This window comes from Sphaerodactylus townsendi, linkage group LG06, assembly GCF_021028975.2.
Source record: "Sphaerodactylus townsendi isolate TG3544 linkage group LG06, MPM_Stown_v2.3, whole genome shotgun sequence".
Taxonomy (NCBI): Eukaryota; Metazoa; Chordata; class Lepidosauria; order Squamata; family Sphaerodactylidae; genus Sphaerodactylus; species Sphaerodactylus townsendi.
Window position 1 is genome coordinate 6762225 of NC_059430.1, and position 16575 is coordinate 6778799.

Sequence of the window (16575 nt, forward strand, 5' to 3'; positions counted from 1 at the left end):
AAAGGGCTTGGACAGATTAATGGAGGAGAAGTCGATCTATGGCTACCAATCTTGATCCTCTTTGATCTCAGATTGCAAATGCCTGAGCAGACCAGGTGCTCAGGAGCAACAGCCGCAGAAGGCCATTGCTTTCACCTCCTGCATGTGAGCTCCCAAAGGCACCTGGTGGGCCACTGTGAGTAGCAGAGAGCTGGACTCTGGTCTGATCCAGCAGGCTTGTTCTTATGTTCTTAATTGTTTTAGAAAAGTTTCTCCCCAACATCCCTGTGCAATTACCTCCCCTTAGATCACGGGTCTGCAACCCGCGGCTCTCCAGATGTTCCTGAACTACAATTCCCAGATGTTCCTGAACTACAATTCTGGAGAGCCGCAGGTTGCAGACCCCTGCCTTAGATTCTCTAATTGGTTTTTGTTGCCAAACGCATTTTGCCCTTGTGTTCTAAGAAAAGCCTTTCTCTGCCCTAGGCCTCCGAGTCCCGCCGGCCAGGAGCGGCCACCGCTGCGTAGCCAACAACTCCAACTTGTATGTGTTCGGAGGGTACAATCCAAACTACAAGGAGTCCGGAGGGCCGGAGAATGAAGACTACCCGCTCTTCAGGGAACTCTGGCGGTACAACTTCGCCACAGGCACCTGGCATCAGATGGGCACCGAGGGCTACATACCGAGGGAGCTGGCGTCCATGTCCCGTGAGTGCCTGTGGGGATGAATTGCTTTGGTCGCGCTTATGGTGCATCGTTCATTTATGTTTCTGGAAAGACAAGTGGGAACAATGGGGTGGTTTTTCCCCAAGCCATTTTATTTATTATTAATTTGTTTATTGATTGGATTTGTACTTCGCCCATCCCCGAAGGACTCAGGGCGAGCAGCAGTGGCGTAGTGGCTAAGAGCAGGTGCACTCTGATCTGGAGGAACTGGGTTTGATTCCCAGCTCTGCCACCTGAGCTGTGGAGGCTTATCTGGGGAATTCAGATTAGCCTGTGCTCTCCCACACACGCCAGCTGGGTGACCTTGGGCTAGTCACAGCTTCTCGGAGCTCTCTCAGCCCCACCCACCTCACAGGGTGTTTGTTGTGAAGGGGGAAGGGCAAGGAGATTGTCAGCCCCTTTGAGACTCCTACAGAAGAGAAAGGGGGGATATTAATCCAAACTCCTCCTCTTCTTCTTCTTCTTCTTCTTCTTCTTCTTCTTCTTCTTCTTCTTCTTCTTCTTCTTCTTCTTCTTCTTCTTCTTCTTCTTCTTCTTCAAAAAGGTGCAGTTAATAAAACTGTCCAAATGAAGTCAATGGACAGGTTAGAAGAAGAAGAGTTTGGATTGATATCCCCCCTTTCTCTCCTGCAGGAGACTCAAAGGGGCTTACAATCTCCTTGCTCTTCCCCCCTCACAACAAACACCCTGTGAGGTAGGTGGGGCTGAGAGAGCTCTGAGAAGCTGTGAGTAGCCCAAGGTCACCCAGCTGGCGTGTGTGGGAATGCACAGGCTAATCTGAATTCCCCAGATAAGTCTCCACAGCTCAGGTGGCAGAGCTGGGAATCAAACCTGGTTCCTCCAGATTAGATACACGAGCTCTTAACCTCCTACGCCACTGCTGCTCCTAGGTTAGCTGGTATTATCAGCTTGGTATTTTGGGGAGGGGCTGCAATGCAGACACTATGGGCTTGCTGAAGGCCAAAGCAGAGGTGACAACAGACCAGGGACTTCTTAGGTCAGAGGCCCCCTATCCTGGGGCCTGCCAGCACCCCTAATCGTGCCCACCAAGCATTTCTGGAAAGCGGGTGGGGCCAAAAAGAGAGTGTGCTGGATGAGACGGATCTCTCAAGATATTTTGGGCTTTCTTTAGGCTTCGGGAATTGTAGAGTTCTTCCAAGGAGGGGAGAGGGCAACCGATAATCCTCTGTGCGGTAGTGATCACCCTTTGGAGCGCCTTCCTATCTGCCACTGTGCAACTGGAGAACCATACACAGATGCAGTAGGTCCTGCGGCAGTCATTTCGTGGCCGTCACCCCCACTTTATGTCAGAATTTCAAAGGTGCCTGCAGGCTCCAAAAAGCTGGGGACCCCTTTCTTCATCGACAGCTCAATTTCTCAGCTGGCGTGGAGGCCAGTCTTCGGTCCAAGGGCTTCCTCTGAGAGCCACTGAGGAGAGAATCTTCCGCCGCGGGCTTGCGGCAAGGGGATCGTGAATGGCCCGTCCGCTTCTGAGTGTGTGTGTGTCTGTTTTTGTTTGTTTGCCCAGTTGCGTTGCATGGGAACAACCTCTTGGTGTTCGGCGGCACCGGGATCCCTTTCGGCCAGTGCAACGGCAACGACGTCCACGTGTGTAATGTGAAATACAAGCGCTGGGCCCTGTTCAACTGCCGAGGGAAGAAGCCGAATCGCATCTACGGGCAGGTACTGAGCAAAGTGGGGGTGGGCGGGGTTGTAGGATGGCTTTCGGCACATTGTGCAGGATCATGAATGTTTTTTGCCTTTCTGTGGGCATAGAGTCAGGGTCCGTGTGGTGTAGTGGTTAAGAGCAAGTGCACTCTAATGTGGAGAACCGGGTTTGATTTCTCGCTCCGCTGCTTGAGTTGGGGAGGCTTATCTGGGGAACTGGATTAGCTTGTGCTGCACTCCCACACACGCCAGCTGGGTGACCTTGGGCTAGTCACAGTTCTTCGGAGTTCTCTCAGCCCCACCCACCTCACAGGGAAGGGAAAGGAAATTGTCAGCCCCTTTGAATCTCTTTACAGGAGAGAAAGGGGGATATCAATCCAAACTCGACTTCTTGGAGCAGCAGCGGCGTAGGAGGTTAAGAGCTCGTGTATCTAATCTGGAGGAACCGGGTTTGATTCCCAGCTCTGCCGCCTGAGCTGTGGAGGCTGATCTGGGGAATTCAGATTAGCCCCGTGGTGGTGAACCTTTGGCACTCCAAATGTTACGGACTACAATTCCCATCAGCCCCTGCCAGCATGGCCAATTGGCCATGTTGGCAGGGGCTGATGGGAATTGTAGTCGATAACATCTGGAGTGCCAAAGGTTCGCCACCACTGGATTAGCCTGTACACTCCCACACACACCAGCTGGGTGACCTTGTGCTAGTCACAGCTTCTCGGAGCTCTCTCAGCCCCACACACCTCACAGGGTGTTTGTTGTGAGGGGGGATGGGCAAGGAGATTGTAAGCCCCTTTGAGTCTCCTGCAGGAGAGAAAGGGGGGATAAAAATCCAAACTCTTCTTCTTCTTTGTCATTGGGAGGCTTCGGGGGGAGGGGAGATAGTTGCAAATTTCCTCTGTCGTATAGAGCATTTAGGTCCCCTTCAGCCGTATGTTTCTGTGTCCTGCGCCCAGCTGCTGAAAGGATGCAAGGTCAAAACTAGCTGGTGGTTTTGGAGAGGATTAGTGGTTTGCCATGTTTTCTACAAGTGCAGCGGTGGCCTAGTGGTTACAGAGCAGGTGCACTCTAATCTGGAGAACCGGGTTTGATCCCCCACTCTGCCACTGGAGCTGTGGAGGCTTATCTGGCGAACCAGATTTCCCTGTGCACTCCAACACATGTCAGCTGAGCGACCTTGGGCTGGTCACAGTTCTTCGGAGTTCTCTCAGCCCCACCCACCTCAGAGGGTGTTTGTTGTGGGGGTGGTGGGGAGGGAAAGGACATTGTAAGCCCCTTTGTGTCTCCTTACAGGAGAGAAAGGGGGGATATAAATCCAAACTCCTCCTCCTCCTAAAGCACAGGTGTCAAACTCGCGGCCCTCCAGATGTTGTGGACTACAGTTCCCATAATCCCCTGCCAGCATGATGCTGGCAGGGGATTATGGGCACTGTAGTCCACAACATCTGGAGGGCCGCGAATTTGATACCTATGTCCTAAAGGCTGCACCAAACCTCCCTGGCTTCAGCTCCTCGGTTTGCCTCTCCCCCCATCCCTCTCCCTTCCCCCCAGGCAATGACCATCATCAACGGCTCTCTGTACGTGTTCGGAGGGACGACCGGCCACATCTACAGCACAGACCTGCACAAGCTGGACCTGAACGCCCGAGAATGGACCCAGCTGAAGCCCAACAACATGCACTGTGACATGCCGAAGGAGAGGTGAGCCCGGAGAGGGAGGGCTCCCTGATTCAGAAGGGCACCCTTGCTGTGGGTGCCGCCTGTACAAAAGGGGTGGTCTTGGAGGGCGCTTTCAGGAGCCGTAGAGCTACTCAGCAAGTCCAAACTCCATGGGAATGTCAACTCAATGCATGGCAGCTGTGAAAAAGGCAAACTCTATGCTGGGGATAATTAGGAAAGGAGTTGAGAATAAAACTGCAAGGATTGTCATGCCCTTATATAAAGCTGTGGTACGACCACACTTGGAGCACTGTGTTCAGTTCTGGTCGCCACATCTCAAAAAGGATATTGAAGAAATAGAAAAAGTGCAGAGAAGAGCAACGAGGATGATTGAGGGACTGGAGCACCTTCCTTATGAGGAGAGGCTGCAGCGTTTGGGACTCCTTAGTTTGGAGAGGAGACGTCTGAGGGGGGATATGATTGAAGTCTATACAATTATGCATGGGGTAGAAAATGTGGACAGAGAGAATTTTTTCTCTCTTTCTCACAATACTCGAACCAGGGGGCATTCATTGAAAATGCTGGGGGGAAGAATTAGGACTAATCAAAGGAAACACTTCTTCACGCAACGTGTGATTGGTGTTTGGAATATGCTGCCACAGGAGGTGGTGATGGCCACTAACCTGGATAGCTTTAAAAGGGGCTTGGACAGATTTATGGAGGAGAAGTCGATTTATGACTACCAATCTTGATCCTCCTTGATCTGAGATTGCAAATGCCTTAACAGTCCAGGTGCTCGGGGGCAGCAGCAGCAGAAGGCCATTGCTTTCACCTCCTGCCTGTGAGCTCCCAAAGGCACCTGGTGGGCCACTGCGAGTAACAGAGAGCTGGACTAGATGGACTCTGGTCTGATCCAGCTGGCTTGTTCTTATGTTCTTATGTCCCTCGGGCAAGGGCGCCGAGCTTACTGGATAGGGGAGAGATTGAACACAAAACAAACCCGTCCTGTCTTCAGTGCTAGTTAATTTTTTTAAAAAATCCCACATCCCAGACTTCTATGCAGGCCTCCTTGGGAGGAGCCCCCCTGCCCCCAGCTCCAAAGGGTTAACGGGCAGAAGCTTGGATTAACTTGGAGCAGGGGTCTTCAAACTATGGCCCTCCAGATGTTCGTGGAGTACAATTCCCATCAGCCCCTGCCAGCATGGCCAAGTGGTAGGGCTCATGGGAATTGTAGTCTATGAACATCTGGAGGGCCATAGTTTGAAGACCCCTGACTTGGAGCATTAGATCTTCATTGCCTTCTCTCAAGGGGAGTGTGTGCTTTTGTTGAATCCAGGAAGGTTTGAGACCACAATTCTGGCGAGACTTCTTGCCAGAACCGAGGAGACTGAGTGTGCATGAGAGGGTCTAGAACAGTGATGGCGAACCTTTTCGAGACCGAGTGCCCAAACTGCAACCCAAAGCCCACTTATTTATCGCAAAGTGCCAACCCGGCAATTTAACCTGAATGCTGAGGCTTTAATTGAGAAAAAACGGTTGGCTCCGAGACACACGTTACTTGGGAGTAAGCTTGGTGAAGCAACCATGCAGTGCTTCAAATGGGTGAATCACGACCCTAGGAGGGTTTACTCAGAAGCAAGCCCCATTGCCAGCGACTGAGCTTACTCCCTGATAAAGGATCGTGCCCATGCCAGCCTAGATATGTGTGTGGGTGTGTGATTTTCTGCCCCTTCACATGACAAACTCTGTTCACACGTGCCCACAGAAAGGGCTCTGAGTGCCACCTCTGGCACCCGTGCCATAAGTTCGCCACCCCTGGTCTAGAACAGGGGTAGGGAACCTTTAACACTCAAAGAGCCATTTGGACCCGTTTTCCACGGGAAAAGAAAACACTTGGAGCCGCAAATAATTTTTGACATTTAAAATAAAGATAACACTATATATATATAGGGTTTTTTAAACCTTTTACTCCACTCATTCTGAGAAGCGCATGGATGCGCCCGCCCTCCTGCCTGCAGGGCGGGCAAGGATGAAGCCGGCGGCTCAGCCTCACCGGCCGCCGGAAAAGCACCTGCCCCGCTCCAACGGGGCGGGCGAGAGGGGAAGTCCGCGGCGCAGTCCAGCCGACGGTGGGCAGTTGGTGCGCCCGCCCTGCTGCCTGCAGGGCGGGCAAGGATGGGGCCGGCGGCTTGGCTCGTGGAGCCACAGTGCAAGGGCAGAAGAGCCTCAAGCGGCTCTCGAGCCGCAGGTTCCCTACCCCTGGTTTAGAACATAGGTGTCAAACTCGTGGCCCTCCAGATGTTGTGGACTACAGTTCCCATCACCCCCTGCCAGCATGATGCTGGCAGGGGATGATGGGAACTGTAGTCCATAACATCTGGAGGGGCGCAAGTTTGACACCTGTGGTCTAGAAGCCCTCTCATGCATTTCTAAAAATCTGCATCTCTAAAAATACTGTCGGGGACAGGTAAAGACTACAAGTGCTGTCCCTCTCTCTTTGTCCCTTCAGATACAGGCACGAGATTGCCCACGACGGGCAGAGGATTTACATCTTGGGAGGGGGCACTTCTTGGACAGCGTACTCCTTGGACAAGGTGAGGGGCTCCGTGGCAGAGGTCTTCTGGCTGTGGTCAAGGGGGGAGGCGTGGGAGAGAGCGGATTGGGCCCTGTCTAAAGAGACAGCGCAGAAGATCAGGAGCGTGACCCGAGGAACGAGGAACTTGGTCAGAATGCCAGCTGGAGGGCGCTGGGCTTCGGCGGTGTATTCCGCACAGCACAAACATATCGTTCTAAAGCAGTGATGGCGAACCTTTTTGAGACCGAGCGCCCAAATTGCAACCCAAACCCCACTTATTTATCGCAAAGTGCCAACCCGGCAATTTAACCTGGATGTTTTAGTTTAGTTTTAGTTTAGAAAAAACCGGTTGGCTCCCTCTTCCTCCACCCCACCCGCTCAAGCAGGGACCAGCCTGTTGTAGCCTCCCGCAAGTCCTGCGCGCACTGCTCTGTGCCTCTCTAGCATCTCTGCCTCCTCTGCGCCCCCCCCCCCCCCGGCAGCAGCCACCCGGAGCACAAGCACCAGGCCCACCAGCCGAGTCCTCCCTGCTCACTGTGGTTCGTGCACATTGTTTGTTACTGACCGCTGCGTTTTAAATTGTCTTAATGTATTTAAGGGTTATTGTGTATATGTGATTTATGTTGTTCACCGCCCAGAGCCCTTTGGGGGTAGGGCGGCATACAAAACCCAATAATAAATAAATAAAGGTGTCTGTTGTGAGGAGAGGAAGGGAAAGGAGCTTGTAAGCCACCTTGAGTCTCCTTACAGGAGAGACAGGTGGGGTATGAATCCAACTCTTCTCCTCCTCTTCCTCCTTTTCTTTTTTTCCGCAGGACCTTCTGGGATCCTGCCATGGGAGGGGGGAGAGGCTGGGGAGGTGTTTGTAATTCAGTGAACACTGAGGTCCTTGCCCGGTGCTTCTTCAAGCCTCGCCAAGTATAACTGGATCCCTTCTGTCTCTTCAGATCCACGCGTACAACCTCGAAACAAACTCCTGGGAGGAGATCGCAACGAAGCCTCACAAGAAAAAAGGTGGGGTTTTTTGAAAACAGATTCTTGTGGAGAACCTTCTCAAAAAGGTTTTTTAAAAAAAAAAATCCTTGTGAATTTGGAGCCCCCAACCAAAATTGTAGCATGAATTTAGAGAGGTTCACGTGCAGTGGTGGTATCCAAAAATTTTAGTAACTGGTTCCCATGGTGATGGGATTCAAACTGTGGCGTAGCGCCAATGGGGCTGGGCGGGGCTCAATGGGGGCGTGGCCGGGCATTCCAGGGGCGGGGCATTCTGGGGGCGGGGCTGTGGCAAGGACGCAGCCGCTGCGCCGGTCCTTGGGCGGGAAACGAAGGCACGCAGGCGCAGGCTGCCACTCACGCCGGTGCGCCTCCTGCTAGACTGCTTCAAGTTCTGCGCGCTACAGCTGAGAGGAGGGGCGTCACTAAGGCAAAAATCACGTGGCAAAATCACCCATTAGTCATCCCCTCTCGGCACACACAAATAATTAGTCACCTGCTCTCGGGAACCTGTGAGAACCTGCTGGATCCCACCTCTGTTAACGTGTCTAAAATAGCTGGATCCAGACTGAATACAGTTGTCCCTTCCACATCGCAACGTCCCCATCGTGGTTTTGATATATTGCAGGTCAGCGTAAGAAATTAAATGGGAATTTCGGTGAGTTGTGCAAAAGCCGTAGATGACACCTGAAGGCCAGCAGCTGACACAGAAAAAGTTTAGAAACTCCGAAATGCATAAAATAGACTTATAGTATTGTATAATACCGGTGGCAGCATGTTTTATCCTTTTAACACGTGTCAATGTCCTTCTTGACAGTGGTTGACCACATTTAAGTCACCTGCCTCAGTGGGAAACTTGGCCTCCTGTTTTCCTTGCTCCTCCTCCTTCCTCTGTTGCTGATCATTATCCTAATAACGAGAAATGTCTTTTGTCCTTCAGAATTCCCTGCTGCCAGAAGATGCCACAGCTGTGTGCAGATAAAAACCGGTAAGTATGCGCAGCCAGATGTGTCCGTTGTGCCGCATAGGCGCGGCAGAATTTCCCACTCGGTGTGGAACAGAGTCGTAACTGGGCTAAAACGGCCGCTGTCCGTCTGCAGCCTTCCCCACCCACAGCCTTGGGAATCTTGGAGGGCTTGGAATCTTCATCAGTATCTCAGCCTCTGATGGGGAAGAGTCAGTCATGGTGGACAACCTATGAGAGCTCCTATCACAGAAATAGAAGGCTGATTGGCCTAGGACAGTGGTGCGGCTGGCCCTGGCCCCAGCCTGGTGGAACACTCTTCCTCCAGCTGTCCGGGCCCTGCAGGACCTTGGTGAGTTCCGCAGGGCCTGTAAGACTGAGTTGTTCCTCCGGGCCTTTGGAGTGTCCAGTCGCTGGGTGCCCCCCCCCCCCCCTCATGCTTTATGCATTCTTTTACCATCTGAATTTTGGTTATCTATGTTACCCTCCTAGAGAGGAGTCTGGCCTCTCCTTCTTCTTTTTGGGGAGATTTTAATGAACTGGGCTATAGGACGCCTGTCATTGATGTGTCAACAGCTGTTTTAATAGTTTTTAATGGATTTTAGTTATATACTGATTGTTGTGTGGTCACTATTGTGAACCTTATTTAATTGTATATATATCAATGTTGTGCACCGCCCAGAGCCCCTTGGGGATGGGGCGGTTTATAAATCAAATAAATAAATAAATAAATAAATAAATAAATAAATAAATAAATAAATAAATAAATAAATAAATAAATAAATAAATAAATAGAGTTGCCCCCCTCCCCCATCTAGGCTGGCCTGGGCCACTGGGCCTGATTATTAGCATTTAACCTAAGACCTAGTTTTGGGGAAGCAGTGTCGGTAACCCTGTTAAGCGCTGTTAAACCCCACTGATTTTCATGCGAAGAACTAAAGCCTTTACCTGGGAGTGAGCTCGATTGCTGGCAATGGGGCTTCCTTCTGAGCAAACTCTCCTAGGGTTGTGATTCACCTGTTGGAAGAGTTGCACGGTTGTTTCAAAACAAACCCACTGACTACTACCAAGCTTACTCCTGAGTAATGTGCGCCTCGGAGCCAACCGTTTTTGCTAAACTAAAACCTCAGTATTCAGGTTAAATTGCCGTGTTGGCACTTTGCGATAAATAAGCGGGTTTTGGGTTGCGATTTGGGCACTTGGTCTCGAAAAGGTTCGCCATCACTGGCCTCGGATAAGAACTTTTTTCTGGGGGCGGGGCGTGGGGGAGGGCTCAGAAGTGAAGAAGGGAGATAGATGCATGCAGAAATTCCAAGCGGTCATTTTATCTAGCAGTGTCAGCAGTGTGATGCGGCAGCCGAGAAAGCCAATGCAATTCTGGGATGCATCAAGAAGTGTACAGTGTCTCGATGGAGGGAAGTGATTGTACCACCTTACTCTGCATCGGTCAGACCTCGCCTGGAAATACTGTGTTCAGTTCTGGGCACTGCAGTTGAAGAAGGATATTGACAAGCTGGAACGGGTCTAGAGGAGGACAACCAAAATGTGTGATGCAGCGGCCAAGAAAGCCAATGCAATTCTGGGCTGTGTCAATAGGAGTATAGTGTCTAGATGGAGGGATGTAATTTTACCTCTCTATTCTGCACTGGTTAGACCTCACCTGGAATATTGCATACAGTTCTGGGCACCACAACTCAGGAAGGATATTGACAAGCTGGAATGGGTCCAGAGGAGGGTGACCAGAATGGTCAAAGGTCTGGAATCCATGCCCTACGAGGAGAGACTGAGGGAGCCGGGGATGTTTAGTCTGGTGAAGAGAAGGTTAAGGGGGACATGAACGCTATGTTTAAATATTTGAAGGGATGCCATGTTGAGGATGGAGCAAGCTTGTTTTCTGCTGCTCCAGAGACTAGGACCAGGAGTCATGGGTCGAAGGTGAAGGAAGAGAGATTCCACTTAAACATCAGGAAGAACTTCCTGACTATAAGGGCTGTTCGACAGTGGAATTCACTGCCTCGGAGAGTGTGGTGGAGTCTCCTTCTTTGGAGGTTTGTAAAGAGAGGCTGGATGGCCATCTGTCAGGAGTGCTTTGATTGTGTGTTCCTGCATGGCAGGGGGTTGGACTGGATGGCCCTTGGGGGTCTCTTCCAACTCTATGATTCTACCCACAGGCGGGTCCCACATCGTGGATTAATTGGTAGGGCTTCAACGCTGCAAAGTTTCGCCCAGGCAAACTTGGGCATCAGAACTTCTGTGTTAAAAAAATAAATCAGCCACCAAGAGACAATCCTTCGGTGTGGGTATTTTTTTTTCCTGGCACACCATTTGTAGTGGAATTCTCCAGAGGGCCCCCCCCACCCAATCCTCACTAGAAGAAGAAGAAGAAGAAGAAGAAGAAGAAGAAGAAGAAGAAGAAGAAGAAGAAGAAGAAGAAGAAGAAGAAGAAGAAGAAGAAGAAGAAGATGATGATGATGATGATGATGATGATGATGATGATGATGATGATAAGAGTTTGGATTTATATCCCCCCTTTCTCTCCTGCAGGAGACTCAAAGGGGCTGACAATCTCCTTGCCCTCCCCCCCTCACAACAAACACCCTGTGAGGTAGGTGGGGCTGAGAGAGCTCAGAAGAACTGTGACTAGCCCAAGGTCACCCAGCTGGCGTGTGTGGGAGTGCCCAGGCTAATCTGAATTCCCCAGATAAGCCTCCACAGCTCAGGCGGCAGAGCGGGGAATCAAACCCGGTTCCTCCAGATTAGATACACGAGCTCTTAACCTCCTACGCCACTAGGCAAAAAAGAGGATCTGGCAGAGTCTGCTGCTATCCACGCCCTCTTCTGTTTTATCTTTTCAGACGTCTTTGTGTGTGGAGGATACAACGGAGAAGTGATCCTCGGAGATGTCTGGAAGTTGAACCTGCAAACCTTCCAGTGGGTGAAACTCCCGGTCATTATGCCTGAGCCGGTTTACTTCCACTGTGCTGCCGTGACTCCGGTAAGTGGCTGCGAACTTCACCCCCCTCCCCACACCCCCAGAAACCTCCTCCAGAAGTCACCTGACTGTGGAGTGGGCCTGCAAACTAACCCGTGAGCAAAGAATAGAATGTAATTATGGGATGTCAAGAGTGACCCTGCCATGGTATGGTAACATAACAAAGCTTTACCTGGGCTAGGTCTCAGTAACTCAACAAGCGACACACCCCATAAAGCAGTGATGGCGAACCTATGGCATGGGTGCCAGAGGTGGCACTCAGAGCCCTCTCTATGGGCACGCGCAAACAGAGTCCCCCCCACACACACACATCTAGGCTGGCCTGAGTCGCTGGGCTTAATTATTAGGATTAAACCTAAGACCTAGTTTTGGGGAAGCAGTGTAGGTAACCCTGTTAAGCGCTGTCAAACCCCACTGATTTTCATACGAAGAACTAAAGTGCAATCCTTTACCTGGGAGTAAGCTTGGTTGCTGGCAATGGGGCTTGCTTCTGAGTAAACCCTCCTAGGGTCGTGATTCACCCGTTGGAAGAGTTGCATGGTTGCTTCAAAGCAAAACCACTGAGTACCACCAAGCTTACTCCTGAGTAACGCACGCCTCAGAGCCAACTGTTTTTTCTAAACTAAAACCTCAGTATTCGGGTTACATTGCTGTGTTGGCACTTGGCGATAAATAAGTGGGTTTTTGGGTTGCAGTTTGGGCACTCGGTCTCGAAAAGGTTCGCCATCACTGCCATAAAGCCAAAAAGAAAAGGCTTTCTTGAAGAAATTCAAGAAAAGATATCACAAACAAGGCATATAGTGCAGCGAAATGCACCAAATAGCAAAACTGACTAGTTTTCTTACTGGGGTCCTGACGCTGCGTAGTTATTGGTGAAAGGAAAGCGGTCAGGATCATAGTGCAAATGCCTTATGTGGCCTGGGACCCTCGTATCTTCGAGACCGCATCACCCCATATGTCCCTGCACGGCCTCTCCATTCGGTTGAGGCCAACTTACTGGTGGTCCCTGGCCCCTCAATGATGCAGCTGGCCTCCATGCGGGCCAGGGCCTTTACGGCTCTGGCCCCGGCCTGGTGGAACGCTCTTCCTCCAGCTGTCCGGGCCCTGTGGGATCTTGGTGAGTTCCGCAGGGCCTGTAAGACGAAGTTGTTCCGCCGGGCCTTTGGAGGGACCAGCTGCTGACGGTGCCCCCCCCGCCTCTTTTGGCTCTTTACATCTGGGCTCCTCTTTACCTAATGGGACTCGCCGTCCCTCCCTCTTGGGGAGGATTTTAAATATGGGGTTTTGTTGGACGCCTCTTACTGTTCTTATTGGTTTTTTTAAAAGGTTTTAGCACTTACTGTATATACTGGCGTATAAGACTTCTTTTGAACCCAGGGAAATCATCTGTAAAGTCTGGGGTCGTCTTATACGCCAGGTACTGAGTGGGTGGTACTGAGCGGGTGGTACTCTATAATTTAACTGGAAAAGTGGGGGGGTCGTCTTATACGCCGGTATATACGGTATATTTAAAACTGTACTGAGATTTTATGTTGTACACCACCCAGAGCCCTTTGGGCATGGGGCGGCATAAAAATCTAAACGATAGATAGATAGATAGATAGATAGATAGATAGATAGATAGATAGATAGATAGATAGATAGATAGATAGATAGATAGATAGATAGATAGATAGATAGATAGATAGATAGATATCAATCGATCAATCAATCAAATCAATCAATCTTCCTGGCATCAATAAACGGTAGGGATGAAAAGCTAAAGGGATAAGGATTCTTCCTTCTAAAATGGACATAAAGGAAAACACTGGCTAGAACATCCTCAGCCAACCACTGGGCAGTATCCCGGGAACTTTCATCGTCCCTAAAATATATCCAAGTGATTTTTTGAATCATTTAGTACAGTTGCTCCTGTATTAGTTCTGTAGAAAAGGCCCCTTGAATCATTCCGTTTCCCATAGTTAGCAGAAAGCCAGGAGTGAGCGAGGAGCCTTCCTGACCTCCTACGAGTGGCCGCTCCAAAGGGCAGGGGCCACAACCGAGCAGCCACCTGCATGGGTAGCTGTTGATTTTGCCCATCTGCTTATTGCAGAGGCGTAACTAGGGAAAACGGAGCCTGGTGCAAAATCTGGGTTTTGCTCCCCCTCCCCATGTTCATTTGTGCTTTTTTATTTTTAGTGGGTTTTTTATTGTTTTCAGCCTGCAGGGGGCACAGTTTTTAGGCTAGCAGCATCACAATTTCCAGGTATCTTTAGGAGACTCTCCTGATGATACCACCCAGGTTTGGTGAAGTTTGGTTCAGGGGGTCCAAAGTTATGGACTCTCAAGGGTGTAGCCCCCATCTCCTATCATGCCCCAATGGAAACAATGGGGGATGGGGCACCCCCTTTGGGAGTCCATAACTTTGGACCCCCTGAACCAAACCTCACCTAATTTGGGTGGTATCATCAGGAGAGTCCCCTGAAAACTCCCTGAAATGTTGGTGCTGCTAGCCCAGGGGTAGGGAACCTGCGGCTCTCCAGATGTTCAGGAACTACAATTCCCATCAGCCCCTACCAGCATGGCCAATTGGCCATGCTGGTAGGGGCTGATGGGAATTGTAGTTCCTGAACATCTGGAGAGCCGCAGGTTCCCTACCCCTGTGCTAGCCTAAAACCTGCGCCCCCTGCAGGCCAAAAACTGAAAAACGCTAAAAAATACAAAAAACAAACCTGAAATTTTTGCCCCCCCCCCCCCCCCCGACGTGCGCCTGGTGCAACACGCACGCCCCCGGCCCCCTTGTAGCTACGCCTCTGGCTGATTGGCATCTTCCAACTGGACCTTTTTTCTCGTCCCATTACCCCCCTAGGCTGGCTGCATGTACGTCCACGGCGGTGTGGTGGACATCCTTCAAAACCGACGAACTGGGTCTCTTTTTAAGATGTGGCTGGTAGTGCCCAGCCTGTTGGAATTGTCCTGGGAGAAGCTCCTCGAATTCTACTCTCACTTAGCAAACCTTCCCAGAGCGCAGCTTTTGCATCTCGGCCTCACAGAGGGACTCATCGACCGGTTGAAATGAGAACTGCCTGCGCCCGAAACACTTAATTTAAGAGCGGCTCCACCACCCTCTTCCCCCCTCCCCTTTTCTCTCTCTCTCTCTCTCTCTCTATTTATAAGTAGCGCAGAGGATGCTGCTAAGGAGATCGAAGGCCTCGCTCCGTAGCCTCGCTCGGCAAAAGGCATCAAATGCTGTCCCTGTGAATTCTTAAGTTTACGGGAAGTTGGCTTTTTTAAAAAAACAAAAACCCGTAAACAAAACTTACAGATACCTAAAAATACATCACGAGCTAAAGATGCTGTCTTTGAACTAACTCCCACCGCTTTGGCCGCATGCTTGTAGTTTTAAGTTAGGGAGAAGGGTGGATGCCGGAGCCAGCCTTCGTCCTCTTAGCTGTCGTTTCGTAAGGTGCGCGCGTAACGCCATCGACCTTGCCGACGCGTAGTGGTTCCCGCGGTTCCGCCTCCACACGCTGGAATCCATCCCGCCCGACGGCGGCACCTCGGCGGACGCGTTTGCCAATCGGAAGAGAGCCGCAGCCCACTCCTCGCGGGGCAGAAAGGCAGCGAGGGAGTCGCCGAGTCTTACAGTTCCTGCTTGTGTCTGCCATCAGAGGACTTTACTGGAACAAAACAATCATATAATGTGAATGCCGCCTTTCCCCCCCCCCCCCTTTTCGGCTTTTGCAAGCTGTCTGCTCGAGGGGACTTGAAATCTCACGCTTTGCGAGCAGGCCATCCACCCCCCCAACCCCACCCCCCCCGGTGAAAAAGCTTAATTACAAATTGTTTGTTCTTTCCCAGGAAGTAACTTGCTAGTGGGGGTGCTTTCCACTGGCCGTGGGAGGGGGACGGGGGGTGGGGGTGGAATTCTGCCACCACTTCTTCTAGTGGAATGGCTCTGCCGTAGCCCTGTCGCAGGCGGAGCGGAGCGTGGCCCAGACGGCTTGCCTTTTTCTTTTGCTGTGAGCAGTCATTTGCCTTTTTTCTCAAGTGCTAGACAAGAAACCGTGTCCGTGTCTTAACTGTTGTGTTCCAAACGGCTCTGGAAATAAGTTCTGTGGAATGTATCGACAACCAACCAACCAACCGAGCCTCGTCCACTTGCCAGAGAAAAACGGGGGCTCGAGTCTGCGTGTTTTGTTTTATTTTTTATTATTGTACATGAAGTTCTACCTTTTTTTTGCCTTCGCGTCCTTTATGTCCATATCCGAGAAAGGCTGTTGGCTGCCTCTGGCTGAGTGCTGTGTGCGTACCGCGATGCTTAGGGCCCCGGTCATGGTTCTAGTCTTCGGTCGGTACATATTTCAAGCTGACGGCAACATTTGTTTCCCACAGAAAGGCATGTTTGCCTCTGAGAGTGTGATGTAGTGGTTAAGAGCAGGTGCTCTTAATTTGGAGGACCGGGTTTGATTCCCCGCTCTGCCACTTGGGCTGTGGAGGCTTTTCCCAGTTGCTTCTCATCAATTCTGCTGTCACCAGGAATTGCAACATCAACTATCCACACTTTCTTTTTTTTTCCACAATCGTGAGGTCAGGAGTATTGTGTTCCAAAACTTTGTCAGTCTGAATTCGGAAGTCCCAGAGTAGTTTTACGTGCTCATTTTCAGTGACCTTTTCAGGTTTGTGATTCCACCAGTTCTTTGTCACAGGCAGATGGTAGTTGTGGCACAAGTTCCAGTGAATCATCTGAGCATATTATTATTATTATTATTATTATTATTATTATTATTATTATTATTATTATTATTATTATTATTAATTCGATTTGATAAACCGCCCTACCCCCGAAGGGCTCAGGGCTGTGTACAACAAAACAGACAACAAACACAATAAAACAAATCGAATAGCCCCAGTTAAAAATAACACAAAACCTTAAAACTATAGCAGCAGTAACCTTCAGTCAATAATTAATAACAAGAGACGTCTGGCATCACACCCCAGTGATCAAACCCTGGGAAGGGGTTTGCAGATGGTCGAATACACA

At 50.5% G+C, this 16575-nt stretch overlaps 1 protein-coding gene across 1 annotated transcript in view; it reads left to right on the forward strand.

The window, feature by feature from the left end:
* The window catches only part of KLHDC10 (kelch domain containing 10), a 23800-nt gene extending 8032 nt beyond the window's left edge, over positions 1 to 15768 (forward strand). The window contains exons 2-9 of the mRNA XM_048501228.1: positions 466 to 687; positions 2234 to 2388; positions 3922 to 4070; positions 6538 to 6622; positions 7551 to 7617; positions 8537 to 8584; positions 11416 to 11555; positions 14401 to 15768. Of these exons, the coding sequence (XP_048357185.1) occupies positions 466 to 687; positions 2234 to 2388; positions 3922 to 4070; positions 6538 to 6622; positions 7551 to 7617; positions 8537 to 8584; positions 11416 to 11555; positions 14401 to 14610 (1076 nt within the window). The 3' untranslated portion in view covers positions 14611 to 15768. The remainder of the gene's footprint in view (positions 1 to 465; positions 688 to 2233; positions 2389 to 3921; positions 4071 to 6537; positions 6623 to 7550; positions 7618 to 8536; positions 8585 to 11415; positions 11556 to 14400) is intronic.
* Positions 15769 to 16575: the final 807 nt, after the last annotated feature.